Consider the following 12,293-nt stretch of genomic DNA (forward strand, 5'->3'; position numbering starts at 1 on the left):
TGCCCTCGAATCCAGCTCTGTTTGTATTACTGCATCTTAGTCCTGCACAAAGCGCACCACCCCCTTCCCGTTCTGGAATCAGGATTGTTTCCCTTCCACTTCCATTTTCTTTTTAACTAAACCCCGCAGACCCTGTCACTGCTCCTCCATGACACGGTGTCCCAACCCTTGACTATCGTGGCTGCTCTGGCTGCCATGAGGGTGCTCTTGGCCTTAGTCCAATGAGCCAGGAGTGACCCCTCCGCCCCCACTGAGTGTCTCCTCCTTCATTCTGCCCACCCCCTGCTCTCTTCATGCAGCCAGATAAAAATAGCTCCCCTGGCCTCCACATCATTCAGCTAACATGCACTGTGGTCACACAAAGCCCTGCCATTTGTCACATAAACTGAGAGTAGGGTGGTCCTCCAGACGTGGGCTGGCGCACGCTGGTTTTTCTCTAACATCTCACAGCCAGTTTTACACACTCGGACTTTACATGGTGCAGCTGATGCCATGAGCACCCGTCAGCCTTTGACAGGACAGACCTCTACGAATGGAAAGTACTTTTTCAGGTACTGTTTCCTCTGGACAACCTTTTAGCCCCTTGGAAAGGTTGGTCTAATCTCCTGCAAGTTCCCCTCCTTTTCTCCTTCCTGGTCCACTGACTCTCACTCCTTTCAGCCACAGAAGAAAATAACGCATGAGCCACCGTGGCTAACTTCGCTTCACTTCTGGGTCTGTCTTTACCATTGTTTCCCCTTCACACCCGTGAATGCAAATAATGTCCGTTATACCTGCTCCATCATGTCACAGAGCAGGGTCACAGTTCCCTGCTAAGCTACTCCCACCCATGGAGTTCTAGGAGAAAGACAGGCTCAGTCAGGTCTTGCTGTCTAGGCTACTTGGGGCCCCTTCTCTTCTTCCTCTTGTTCACTCTTTCTCCACCAACATAGGCTCTAATCAGCTCAGATGTCTAGGTTTATTACGGGCTTACCTGAACAGTGAATTTATCATCTTCATTGGGCAGAATCCTGTAAGTGTAAACGCAGTTCCGATACCTGAAATAGACCAAAGACCTTATTAGAACCCACGCAGGAACATTTTTCTGGCACCTGAAATGACAAGAATTCCTGACATGGCCCGAGGAGTCTGAGTGTGAAGTCTCTGAACTTTGGAGCTGACTGCTCTGAGGGGCGATCAGCCCTAACGTGCTGTGGAGCATCAGGAAAAGGCGGGGGGTGGGGGATTCTTTGGGGGCATGATTTACGTTGGTGCCTGACAGCTCTGAGGTCTGAGCAAAAGCCATCCACAAGCTGGAAGGGTTTCCACAACCTTGGAGTTGTCCTGTTGGCCAAAGAACAGAGCCAGATGGGGCATTTCAAATGTAAATAAGATTCCATGGGACTCAACAAGGTGGGGACATGCTGAATGGGTGTCAGACACAGCCACAGAGAGGACCACACTGGCCAAGGAGAGGCTCTGGGTGGAGCACCTAGCTCCTCCTGAGCTACCTTCCCACCCTGTGGCCTCTCCCTGGACACTTGGCCCCATAAGTTTACACTCTCAAAGGTCAGCCACCATCCCATCAGAGACCTGGGTTTTCCCCAACAGCTGGTGAGTGAGTTTTAGGATTGCTTCTAATGAGGAAGAGCCAGAGGCCCTGGATTCTCTTCTCTTTCTAGAAGCTCCACTATACTTTTGTTCAGGGGTCCCCAACGTGAGGGGGAAGACAAAGAGGAGGAGGAGGGGGAAGAGGAAGAAGGAGAAGAGAAGAGGGAGAAGATACTTTTTACTGTTCTAACACCTTCGAGAGTAAGGGAAGTTGTCAAGTCTGAGCACCTTGGGAAAAGAACACATTGAGGGGTGGTTGAGTTAGGCTCAGAGGCATAGGGAATTTCAGGGAACACTATTTGGGTTTTACACTCCTAGTTGAAACTGCTGGTCTGTTCTCACCCACCATAATCTCCCCCCATTTCCTCCACTTGAGACCCTCATGAACCTTGAATCACTCACTCCTGCTGAACCTCTAGGTGGGGACCACACTCCAACTCACAGATGCTCATTTTGTTTCTGGGATCAAGACAATGAATAAATACCTCATTACAAAAATTTCACTTATTTAGCCTTGCTTGTGTGGCTGGCACTTCACTAAGCATTCAGGTGTGTTACTGTCTAACTAGATTTTTTAAAATTATACACTCATCTTAAAATTTTAAATATGAAATAAAAATATGAAAATAAAATATGAAAAGATATGAAATAAAAAACAAACGTCTCCTACCCCTTCTCCTGTGAGTCCAGCTTCTTAGATTTACTGCCCCCTTTTGTAAATCATTCCAGAACTTTTAAACATGCACACAAATTTTTATTTTTATTTTTTAAATTTTTAAACTAGAGGCCTGGTACACAAAATTCATGCATTGGGGGGGCGGGGGTCCCCTCAGCCCAGCCTGCACCCTCTCCAATCTGGGACATCCCTCTCACAATCAGGGCCTGCTGGCTCCTAACTGCAACCCCCTCCCGTCCCGTCCTCACCACCCCCCCCCCCCAGCCTGATCATCCCTAACCGCCTCCGTCTGCCAGCCTGATCACCCCTAACTGCCACCCCCTCCCCCGGCCTGGTCACCCCAACTGCCCCCCTGCCAGCCTGGTCACCCCCAACTACCCCCATCCCCACCCAACCTGGTTACCCCAGGCAGCCTCCTGATCAGTCATTTGGTTGTCCCTCACTAACCCCTCTGCTGGCCTAGTCACCCTATGCAGCCTGCTGTTCGGTTGTCTGTCTGGTTGTTTTGCTTGTGATGTCCACTGACTTTTTATATATTAGGATATGTTTTTATTGATTTTAGAGTAGAAGAGAGAGGGAGAGACAGAAACATCAATGATGAGAAACATCATTGACTGGATCCCTCCAGCATGCCCCACACTAGGATGGAGGCCGCAACCTGGACATATTCCCTGACTGGGATTTGAACTGTGACCTCCTGGTTCATAGGTCAAAGCTCAATCACTGAGCCATGCCAGCTGGACTAGATGCATGTCTTTTTAAATGCAAATAATATCATACTATATTTGTTGTTCAGAAGTGTGTTTTTTTTCTCCATGGGGCTAAACACTGAGAATATGTTTTACTTATTTTAGAGAGAAGGGAATGGAGAGAGAGAGAGAGAGAGAGAGAGAGAGAGAGAGAGAGAGAGAGAGGGAGAGAGAGAGATGTAAGAGGGAAACAGTGATGAGCTGCTTCCCATGTGTGCCCTGACCAGGAATTGAACCCGCAACCTTTCTGTGCATGGGTCGACACTCCAACCAACTGAGCCACACTGGCCAGTGCCAAAAATGTGCCTTTTTTCACCAAAAAAACAACAACACACATCTTAGAAGTCTTCTTAAGTTATGTTCCACCTTTTGGCTGCACAATCATTTACTTGACTAGACCATGCTTTTTCTTATTGTAAATAACGCTGCAGCAAACATCTCTGTTCCTATACCTTGTGTATATTGGCGAGTTCAAAGTTCAGTTTCCCCATCAGTAAAGCAGGGTCAGCAATAACACTGTATCTACTCTGTTGTCGTGTAGACTAAGCGAATTTATATATGAAAAGCATTTAAAATAGCACTCCCACCTCCTTCCTGACCACACTAAATGCTCCACGCTGAGATTCCTGGCGATCCTGAACCAATCTCTGGAAGGAACAGCTGAGCTAAACTAAAGGACAGGGCTCTCCTCTGATAGAAACTAGCAATTGCCTCCCGATGAGGTGATGTCACTTTTTGTTCTGCTAACCGGATATGAAAGGTCTATTTCCCCACACCCTGCCAACTGACTGTTATCAGGCATTTCAATCTTTGCAAATCTGAGAGGTGATAGTTTGCTTTATGAGAAAGGTTGAATATGTTCTCATATGTTTTGCTATTGGTATTTCTTTTTTTCATATGTTTTGCTATTGGTATGTCTGCCCCCAGCCCCTCACCTCCAGCCTCCACTCCTCCACAGAACCTGCCAGACAAATGCCAAATAGCTGGAATCCTGCTGTGCTTTTATAGTTTACCTCTAATCCTAATGACACTTCCTCCTGGGAACATGCAAATGAGGACAGGACAAGAACCGCCTCTTATGTGGCTGAGGGTGGCTAATTTGTGGAAGAGGTTGACCAGGGCCAAAACATTAGCTTGTAGACAGAAAGAAAAAATATAGTCACAGGAGAGGGACAGAGACAGCTGCACAGAACAGGAAGGCCCTTTATGACTTTTTCAAAGATGTTCCAGACACTGAAACAAAGAAGCAGCTCCACATGACTTAAATAGATCAAAAGCAAGTACAAGAGGAAGAGGGATACTTTGCTCTGGACAGTTACATCTCAGCCGCTCTAGTGCCTGGGGGCAGATACCGTGCTCCTGGGACCAAATCAGTTTAGATCTTCAAGGGAAACTGACGCACATGCACACAACCCACATGGGAGCAGTCATTCCAGACCGCATACCATGGGGTGCTGGGGGCTCACAGCGAGTGGAGGGGGCACTCCCCAGCTTACCCACCAGCAGCTGCATTTTAGTCTGGTCCTATATGCATAGATGTGTGTACACACAGAATGCACATGGATATATATATATATATATATATATACACACATACATACATATACATATACATATACATATACATATACATATACATATACATATACATATACATATACATATACATATACACAGATACCATATATAGATACCATATATATATATATATATATATATATATATATATATATATTCACACTCAGAGAGAATCTTACATGGAAAATGTTTACAGTGAAAATTCTACAACCAAATCATCTTTTACAACTACTGCTCTAGAACATAATCCAGACAACATACTGATTGCTGTCTGGAAAAATCAGTTGTGAAGGCTGAGCAACGTGAGAGGAGGAAATCTAATTAGAAGGGTAACCTGGAGTCCCAGAGTCAGCATTAAACACCACAAGAGGTATTATTTGTAATACATAATTGAACCCAAACCATTTGGGTCCTGATACTTGGGAATACAATGTTTTTCTAATTAATGGGCAGGGGAATGTGCAATGAGCAGGCCAGGGAGGAAGGGCCTGGTCTGCCGATGCTTGTGCTTGCCATCTCCCACGGGGCCCAGGCCCTCTGCAGCCACCAGCACTGACCTCACCTCTCACACACTGCACTCCTGGCTTCCTGGGAGCCTAGAACTTCAGTTCTCAGCACCTCCCTCCCAAATCGGAACTAGTCACTCTGGAGATGGCCTCTATTCCGTCTCACTTTATCTTCACTATCTGGTTTCATTTGGTGGTTATTCCCAGCATCCATGCCCCAGACCACTTTCTCCTTCAGGCTTCCAGGCACTGAGTCCTGGTCCCAGCAGCCACTGCCACAGTGTGTCACTCACGTCCTCTTCCTGCCTCATCTCTTTGAGCACCTCCTCTGGGGAGGCCCACAAGACAGCTCCGTGTCTCCCGGCGGCTCCTTCGGGCATCCAGGAAGTTACAGAAGTGACATGCTGCCTCCTTTCTCCCCCTTCTTTCTGTGAATTCTCTTCACAGCTGGGCCTTGTACTCCTGAGATGTCACTATCCACATTATAGCTTATAAACAAGAGCAGCCGGTGTTTAGTAGGTGCTTGCCATGTGCTGGCCTTGGGTTATACATATTACCCACATTCCCCCATTTTATCTTCTGAGTAATCCAATGACCAGAACAGAAAGACATATAGCCCAATTTTTGAAATGGGCAAAGGATATGAATAGACATTTCTTCAAAGAAGAGATAAGAAACAAATGACCAAAAAACATGTGAAAAGCAGTTCCACATGGTTAATCATCAGGGAAATGCAAATCAAAGTCACAGTGAGATGTCACTTCACACCCACGAGGGTGGTTATTATAAAAAAGATAATAGTAAGTGTTGGTGATGATGTGGAGAGATTGGAACCCTCCTCCACTGCTGGTGGGGATGTAAAATGATGCAGTTGCTATGGAAACAGCATGGCAGGTCCTTAGGAAGTTAAACGGAGAATTCCCATAACCCAGCAGTTCACCCAAAACAATAAAAATCATTTATGCACACAAAAACTTGTATATCAAAGTTCACTGTAGCGTTATTCACAGTATCCAAGAAGTAGAAACAACATAATGTCCATCAACTGGGACACAGGTAAGTATCTACATAACAGGCTATTACCTACACTAATACAAGAGTAAGATGCAAATTGACTTTACCTTTGCGACACCCACCAGCCAATCAGGACTGAGTATGCAAATTAACCCAACAAAGATGGTGGGTTACTTTGCATACACAGGTGTCATGGCAATGACACAGGTGTTCTGCACCACCCCCAGCTGCTCCGGGCCTCTGGGCAGCGTGGGAAGGCGGAAAGGGGGCTCCAGGCTGGAGCAAAGGCGGTGCCAGCAGCCAGGGGAAGGAAGGCCCATTCTTGCATGAATCTTCATGCATCAGGCCTCTAGTTTAGCTATAAAAAGGAAGGATTTGTGCTGCAACATGGATGGACCTTGAAAACATTATGCTAAGTGAAAAAAGCCAGAAGCAAAAGGCCACATATTGTCTGATTCCATTTTATGAAATACCAGAAGAGGCGAATGGTTAGAGAGAGAAATTAGACTAGTGGTTGCCAGGGGCTGGGAGCAGTGTGCACAGGGAAAGACTGCTAAGGGGTACAGGGCTTCTTTGGGGGATGATATGATGAAAATATTCTAGAATTAGAAAGTGGCGATGGTTCACAACATTATGAATAACTAAACACCACAGAATTGTACACTGTACAAAGGGTGATCTTAGGGGATGTGAATTATATCCCAGTAGAAAAATTAACCCCATGAGTGGGCATTTCACCAATGAGGATGCTGGGGAGTGTAGGGAGCCTAGCATCTCACACAAAGGCTAGAATTCACATCAGAGCAACCACAAAGGGCTCCTTCATAAGGACTGTGCCACCTGGCGTGAATTAGGGGAGAGCAGACCTCCATCACTGGTCTGGGAGGAGCACATCTCATCCCCATGCGTGGGTTCACACTCCAGGAGGTGGGACCGTTCAACAGAGAAGAGCTGCTGTCTGTGCACAGATGAGTTTAACCTGTCAGGTTAGGCAAGCTTGCGAAATGACCAAAGCCAGAGCCCACATTGGAGGGAAGGATTGCCCTGGGATGCTGGGCATGCCACAGACATTCGACTTTACCACAGTTGTTCCAAGTCACTGCCCATAGAAGATTTCAGGAATCCACCGTCCAGTGGCCTTTGTAGCCTCCCCCCCCCCCCCCCCCCCCCCCCCCAGGCAGAGAGAGAAAACTCAGGGGCGTTGTCCTTGGAAAGACTCTTATGCAAACCAGACTCCAGGAGCCTGTGGTCCTCCAGCTCTGCTACTGGCCACTGTCTGTGTCAGCATTTCGCAACCCCCTCCTCCCCCACTTTCTGTCAATACCAGGTACAAAAAACAGCATTTTTCTTTGCATTTGCACAAAAGTAATTAATGAGCAATGTCAGCTTTATCAGATCTTTGAAAGGGGATTGAAGGAAAAGGATTCTATCACAACCATTCACACCACAGGAAATGGCTTCATACCTCTCCTGGGCCTTTCTGCCCTCCCAAACCCTCTCTGTGATTCTTTCACCAGGGGTCTCTCCTCCGGGCCTCTCTCCTCCAACTCACCCATAACCAGGCTTGCTGGCTCCTCCCTGCTTCTCCCTCCCAAGAATAGCATGAGTTCAAATCCTGGCCCTTCCATTTATTAGTCATGGCTTGCCACCTAACCTCCCTCAGTTCTGCATCTGTACAGTGGGGATAATAATAACACTTTGTCCAAAAGCCATTGTGGACAGTAAGTGAGGCAATAAGCAGAAGGAGCCTAGAATAGAGCCTGGCACACATTACCCCCTTTTTGAGTCTTTTGCTGTTATTTTTAGGCAGCAACAGGTTAGCAAACACCTTTTGTTAGTGGGGCAAGGTTTGGGGCCTGCTCTTTCTCAAGGGATCTATCACACTCCTCTTCCCAAAACAGGCAGAATGCCTTCTCCGAGGGACTTTGATGGCTGTGTCCTTTTTATGCTTCTTCATCTTTCTGGCTCTGCCAAAAAGGCCACCCAGTCCAGGATGCCTGGTGCACTGTCCCCGGGGAAGGAGACTGGGCAGGTCGTATGCTGAGGAAAACTGAGGCTGCCTCCCGGCCACAGCTGCTGGATCAGACTGTGGCTTCCGAGCCAAAGGCAGCAGTGCATGCCCCTCCCCGAGCAGGGGAGCCAACTCTCTCCAGTGTGGTTTGGTGGGAGCTCCATATTGGATGATGAACCCAGTCCCAGCAGACGCTCTGGGGGCCCAGGATCCTCTCACAGGGAGGGTAGGTTGTAATCCCCACAGCCCTGGGCCATTGTTCTCATTCTGCGAGGCAAGAGGAGGCTGTCCCTGGCTGGCCCTTACATTGATGGGCTACCTGTTCCCAAAGGCATATTTCTTCTCTGCAGCACAACACAACTGACAGGTGCACTGGGCCCTGCGTAGAAGTACAGTCCTTGACGGCCTGTTAGCATCCCTCATCCAGGACTGGCTGGGCAGCCCCCAAGTGCCCTGGAGACTCCCTACAGTGGGGCCAACTCTGCTGGCAGCTTTGAGTGGGGCCAAGTGAAGCTGACACAGATCTTACCCAGGAGAGCCCACTGTCACTCATGTTCTCAACACCCTCATCATAGATGACAGAGCTGGGCCCAAACCATGTGCTCGGCAGCCTGGGGTCTTCTTCCCCCCTCGGCTCTCTGTACCCAAAGATGGGCCCCCAGGGTCTCCCCAAAGCAGAGCTTTCTGATCTGCTGAGGAGAGAGCTGGGCTTTCCTGCCATTGGCAGGTGGCAGATGGCAGGGCTAACCTCTCCAGAGGAAGTATGGGTTTGCTAGGCCCGGGGTGAATGTGACTCTCAGGTCACGCGGGCAGCCCTGAATTACAGCTTTATCTTGGGTGCTCCCCCCACCCTCCTGTTCCATTTAAATAGTCAAATCATGTCCTCTTGTCTGAGCACGAAGGCCACTGCTGAGAAGCTATACTCAGTTCCTGGAGCTCCAACACACTGCCTAAATCAGCAGTTGGACCCCAGCTGTCCCCTTACCAGGGGGCACCAGGAAGAAGCTCTGGCCACATGGGAGGGCACAGGAGGATGAGGTGAGGGCACCCTGGGCAGTAAGGTCTTTCCATGTGGCTGTTTCTAGAGCAGGAGTGGTGGCTTCCTCCAGCCGCCCTGGCTCGCTGTTAGAGCAGGGTTATCAGAGGCCCTGACCTCACGCCTGCCCCAGGCAGGGCCCCGCACTCCTGCTGACTTCCTGACAGCAGAGGGGTGAGCGTCACTTCTGAAACGGAGGAAAGCCCAGCCGGGTCCCCAGCCCCAGGCCAGGGACCAGGATGGCGGGGGACCAGCTTTTCACTGTGCACGGAGAACAGAGGAAACTGAAGATGGTGGGTTATTTTTCAGGAAATTAAACCTATTTGATTTAAAGATTGGCTTTTTAATTTTTTATCTTAAAGCGTGTGTTCTTTCTGCTTCCTTGGTGTTAAAGGACGCTTTCTTTCAGGAAATGAGCTGTTGGGAGGTGGCGGCTGTCCCTCATTTAGTTAGTTTTAAGATCTCTTTAAGTGGCAGGATTAAGGGTAGCAGCAAAATGAGGAGGTCTCTCAGCTTCGGGGAAATTTGGTGTCCATGGTATCCTCCAGCCCCAGTGGCTGCTCACCCCTCAGGAAGGTGGCTTTCCCCTCAAACTGAAGAGAAAGGGGAGCCCTGGGCCTGGGCTGGGGGGCGGGGCACCCGGGAAGGGCTCCAGCCCTGGTGTCCGGGGCTTTGGGGATGGGAGGCGGACAAGTCCAGACTTGGGCTAAAAGGAGGTGGACGTATGCAGGCAGGGCACCCTGGGCCTCCTCCCTCAGGTGCAGACTTCTAACATCTGCTGAACTTGATGCGTGCGAGGGGAGTGGAAGGGTGGAGAGATGGAAAAATGAACACGGGAACCCAAGCCTGGGCCCCAGTTTGCCACCAGCTAGCAGGGCAGCACTGACAAAGGCCTCAAGCCCTCCGAGCTCCATCTGCCCACCTGCAAAGTCAGGGGCCTTCAGACCAGAGGTTCCCGAGGCATCTGGCCCCAGCTCTGGCTGGCATGACACTCCCTGCATGTCTGCAGTGAGAGAGACCCACATTCCGCATGTGCAGCCCGTCGTACAAATCAGGGAGCTGAAGCCCTCTCCTGCAGAAGGCTGGCACGCAGGGACACCTAAGGAATCAGCCCTGACCACTGCTGGGGCAGGGGACAACTCTACACGGGCCAGTGGAGTCCCAAGAGAATCTCCTTACCCGTTCCAAGGCCTCACTGGTGGGTCCCCACAGGAGCAGTGTCTACAGGGAAGCCTGGGCCTGAGTCCCTTGCCTGGAGTATGAGAGGAGGCGGGGGGAGGGAAGGGGGGAGTGGGGGGGGGGGTCAGTCCGCTGTGAGGCTGGGTTATTTTTAAGTACTCCCAGCTGGCCCTTGTAAACACTTTGGTCTCCCTGGATGTTACCTGGAACCTATCCTCATACCTGGATTGACAGGGACAGAAGTCTGATTGTCTGGGGCAGCCACTGGGGGCAGATGGCTCTGGCTTTGACTATTGTCATGCATTTAACCTGTCTAAGCCTCAGTCTCTTCATCTGCAAAGTGGGTGAGAGCAGGACCCGTACTTCAGGCTGTCGTGAGGATGAAATGGGAAAACGCACAAATGCTTAGACAGGATGCTCAAAACAGGATGACCCACTTTCGCTCCTGCCTGGAGAAGGGCCGGGCCCTGCCAGCTCAGAGCGGCCTTTCTGCAAGTCCAGGGCCACTGCTGAGGTGCCTGTGAACACACCCTTCACCCACCAGGCCCTGGTGCTGCCGGAGGCCCCAGCTGGATGGTTGAACCACAGGGCTGCGGGGGTAAGGGCCTCCTTTAGATATGGGTCAAGAAGGGTATTTTTAAAAGGAACCTTCAGCAAGTGGCTGACTTCTCAGTTGTTAGGACAACTGGCCCATTCAGCAACATCTAGAGTCGAGGAGCGGGGAAGTTCATGCGGCAGAGACGCCCCAACGGGAGGGGACGCAGCCGAGCGCCGATTCAAGGAGGAAAGAGGCTGTAGCTGCCTGTGACGGTGACTTCCTCTGTGTGCAGGGCCCCAAATGCCAAGTCTGGATGAACTTGAGAGTCCTTTCTGGAGTGAACCCACCCCATAGCCGTGGTTCCCCGGATAACGGTTTTCTCCAGGGGCCTGGAGCCTGGGCATGGGGGGGCCGCCTTGCCCCATCTGTTCTCCGTCACGTTTCCACACTGGGCATCTGCGAGCAGCCCCTGAGCTGACCGAGCTCTGAAACCCCCACCCCCATGGAGCCCTGTGCTTCCGCCAACCTCACAGAGCCTGCACCCCTTCTCCTGCCCCGGGAGCCCAGACGACGCCCCCACCCACCCGGGCAGCTGCAGTGTGTGACCAGGCCTCGGGGTGGCTCTGGAGGGGTCCAGCACTGCCAAGCCTGAACTCTGGGGACAGCAGTGCACCTTGGGCTTCCGTGGGCCCCGACAAACCTGGGCAGTGTGCAAGCGGGGCCACTCCATGCCATGACATAGAGACCCCGACTCAGTGCCGGGCCCTGGCTGAGCCCCCAGCTGGTTTCCCCTCTCTGAGCCGCACCTCAGCATCTCTGTTCCCCGGGGGCAGAGGGGCAGGCCGGGCGAGGGAGGGCACTGGCGGGGATGAGCATTGTACTCACAGCACGCAGAGCGCGTAGGCCCGGGAGATGGACTCGCTGGCGCGCACGAGGAAGCTGCCGTCCTTGCCCGTCCTGGAGAGCAGCTCCTCCGCCTTGGAGCGGGTGATGTTGCCATGGTTCCAGCAGGGGACCATGGCGGGCGTGGGCCTCCTGGGCAGGGCCGGGCGGGGCCGGCAGCCTCCCCCACGACTGACACACCACCAAGGGGAGCCGAGGCCCCTGTGCTGCCACCCCCTCTTGTCCCCTCTCTGTTGCCCCGGCTGCTGCCACCAGCTCACTGACCGAGGACTTCCTGTTTTAGGCGCTTTGCAGGGGAAAGGAAACGAGCAGCAGAGAACTTCCTCATTTCAGAGACCAAGCGGGAGCCCTGTCCTCCGCCTTCCCACCCCACCCGCCCGCCCTTTTTCTCCCGGGATGGGACTCAGTCCTCGGAGGGTCAAACGCCAGCTTAAGTCTGGGGGAGGAAGGGGGGGACTGGCAGCTCCTTTGGTGTCAGGGGGCCCAGCTGGCTGCTGCAGAAGCAGGACCTGA

General features: G+C 51.3%; 1 protein-coding gene across 3 annotated transcripts in view; it reads right to left on the reverse strand.

Moving 5' to 3' along the window:
- INPP5D (inositol polyphosphate-5-phosphatase D) overlaps window positions 1-12,034 on the reverse strand; it is a 94,506-nt gene extending 82,472 nt beyond the window's left edge. For 2 of the 3 annotated variants that reach the window (XM_084891755.1, XM_084891754.1), the window contains exons 1-2: window positions 11,763-12,034; window positions 974-1,037 (exon numbers count right to left, since the gene is read on the reverse strand). In XM_084891755.1, coding sequence (XP_084747881.1) covers window positions 974-1,037; window positions 11,763-11,896 — 198 coding nt within the window. In that variant the 5' untranslated portion in view covers window positions 11,897-12,034. The remainder of the gene's footprint in view (window positions 1-973; window positions 1,038-11,762) is intronic. The other variant, XM_084891753.1, reaches the window with a different exon arrangement.
- Window positions 12,035-12,293: the final 259 nt, after the last annotated feature.

This window comes from Pipistrellus hanaki (assembly GCF_964339955.1).
Source record: "Pipistrellus hanaki genome assembly, chromosome: 8".
In the NCBI taxonomy this organism is placed as follows: domain Eukaryota; kingdom Metazoa; phylum Chordata; class Mammalia; order Chiroptera; family Vespertilionidae; genus Pipistrellus; species Pipistrellus hanaki.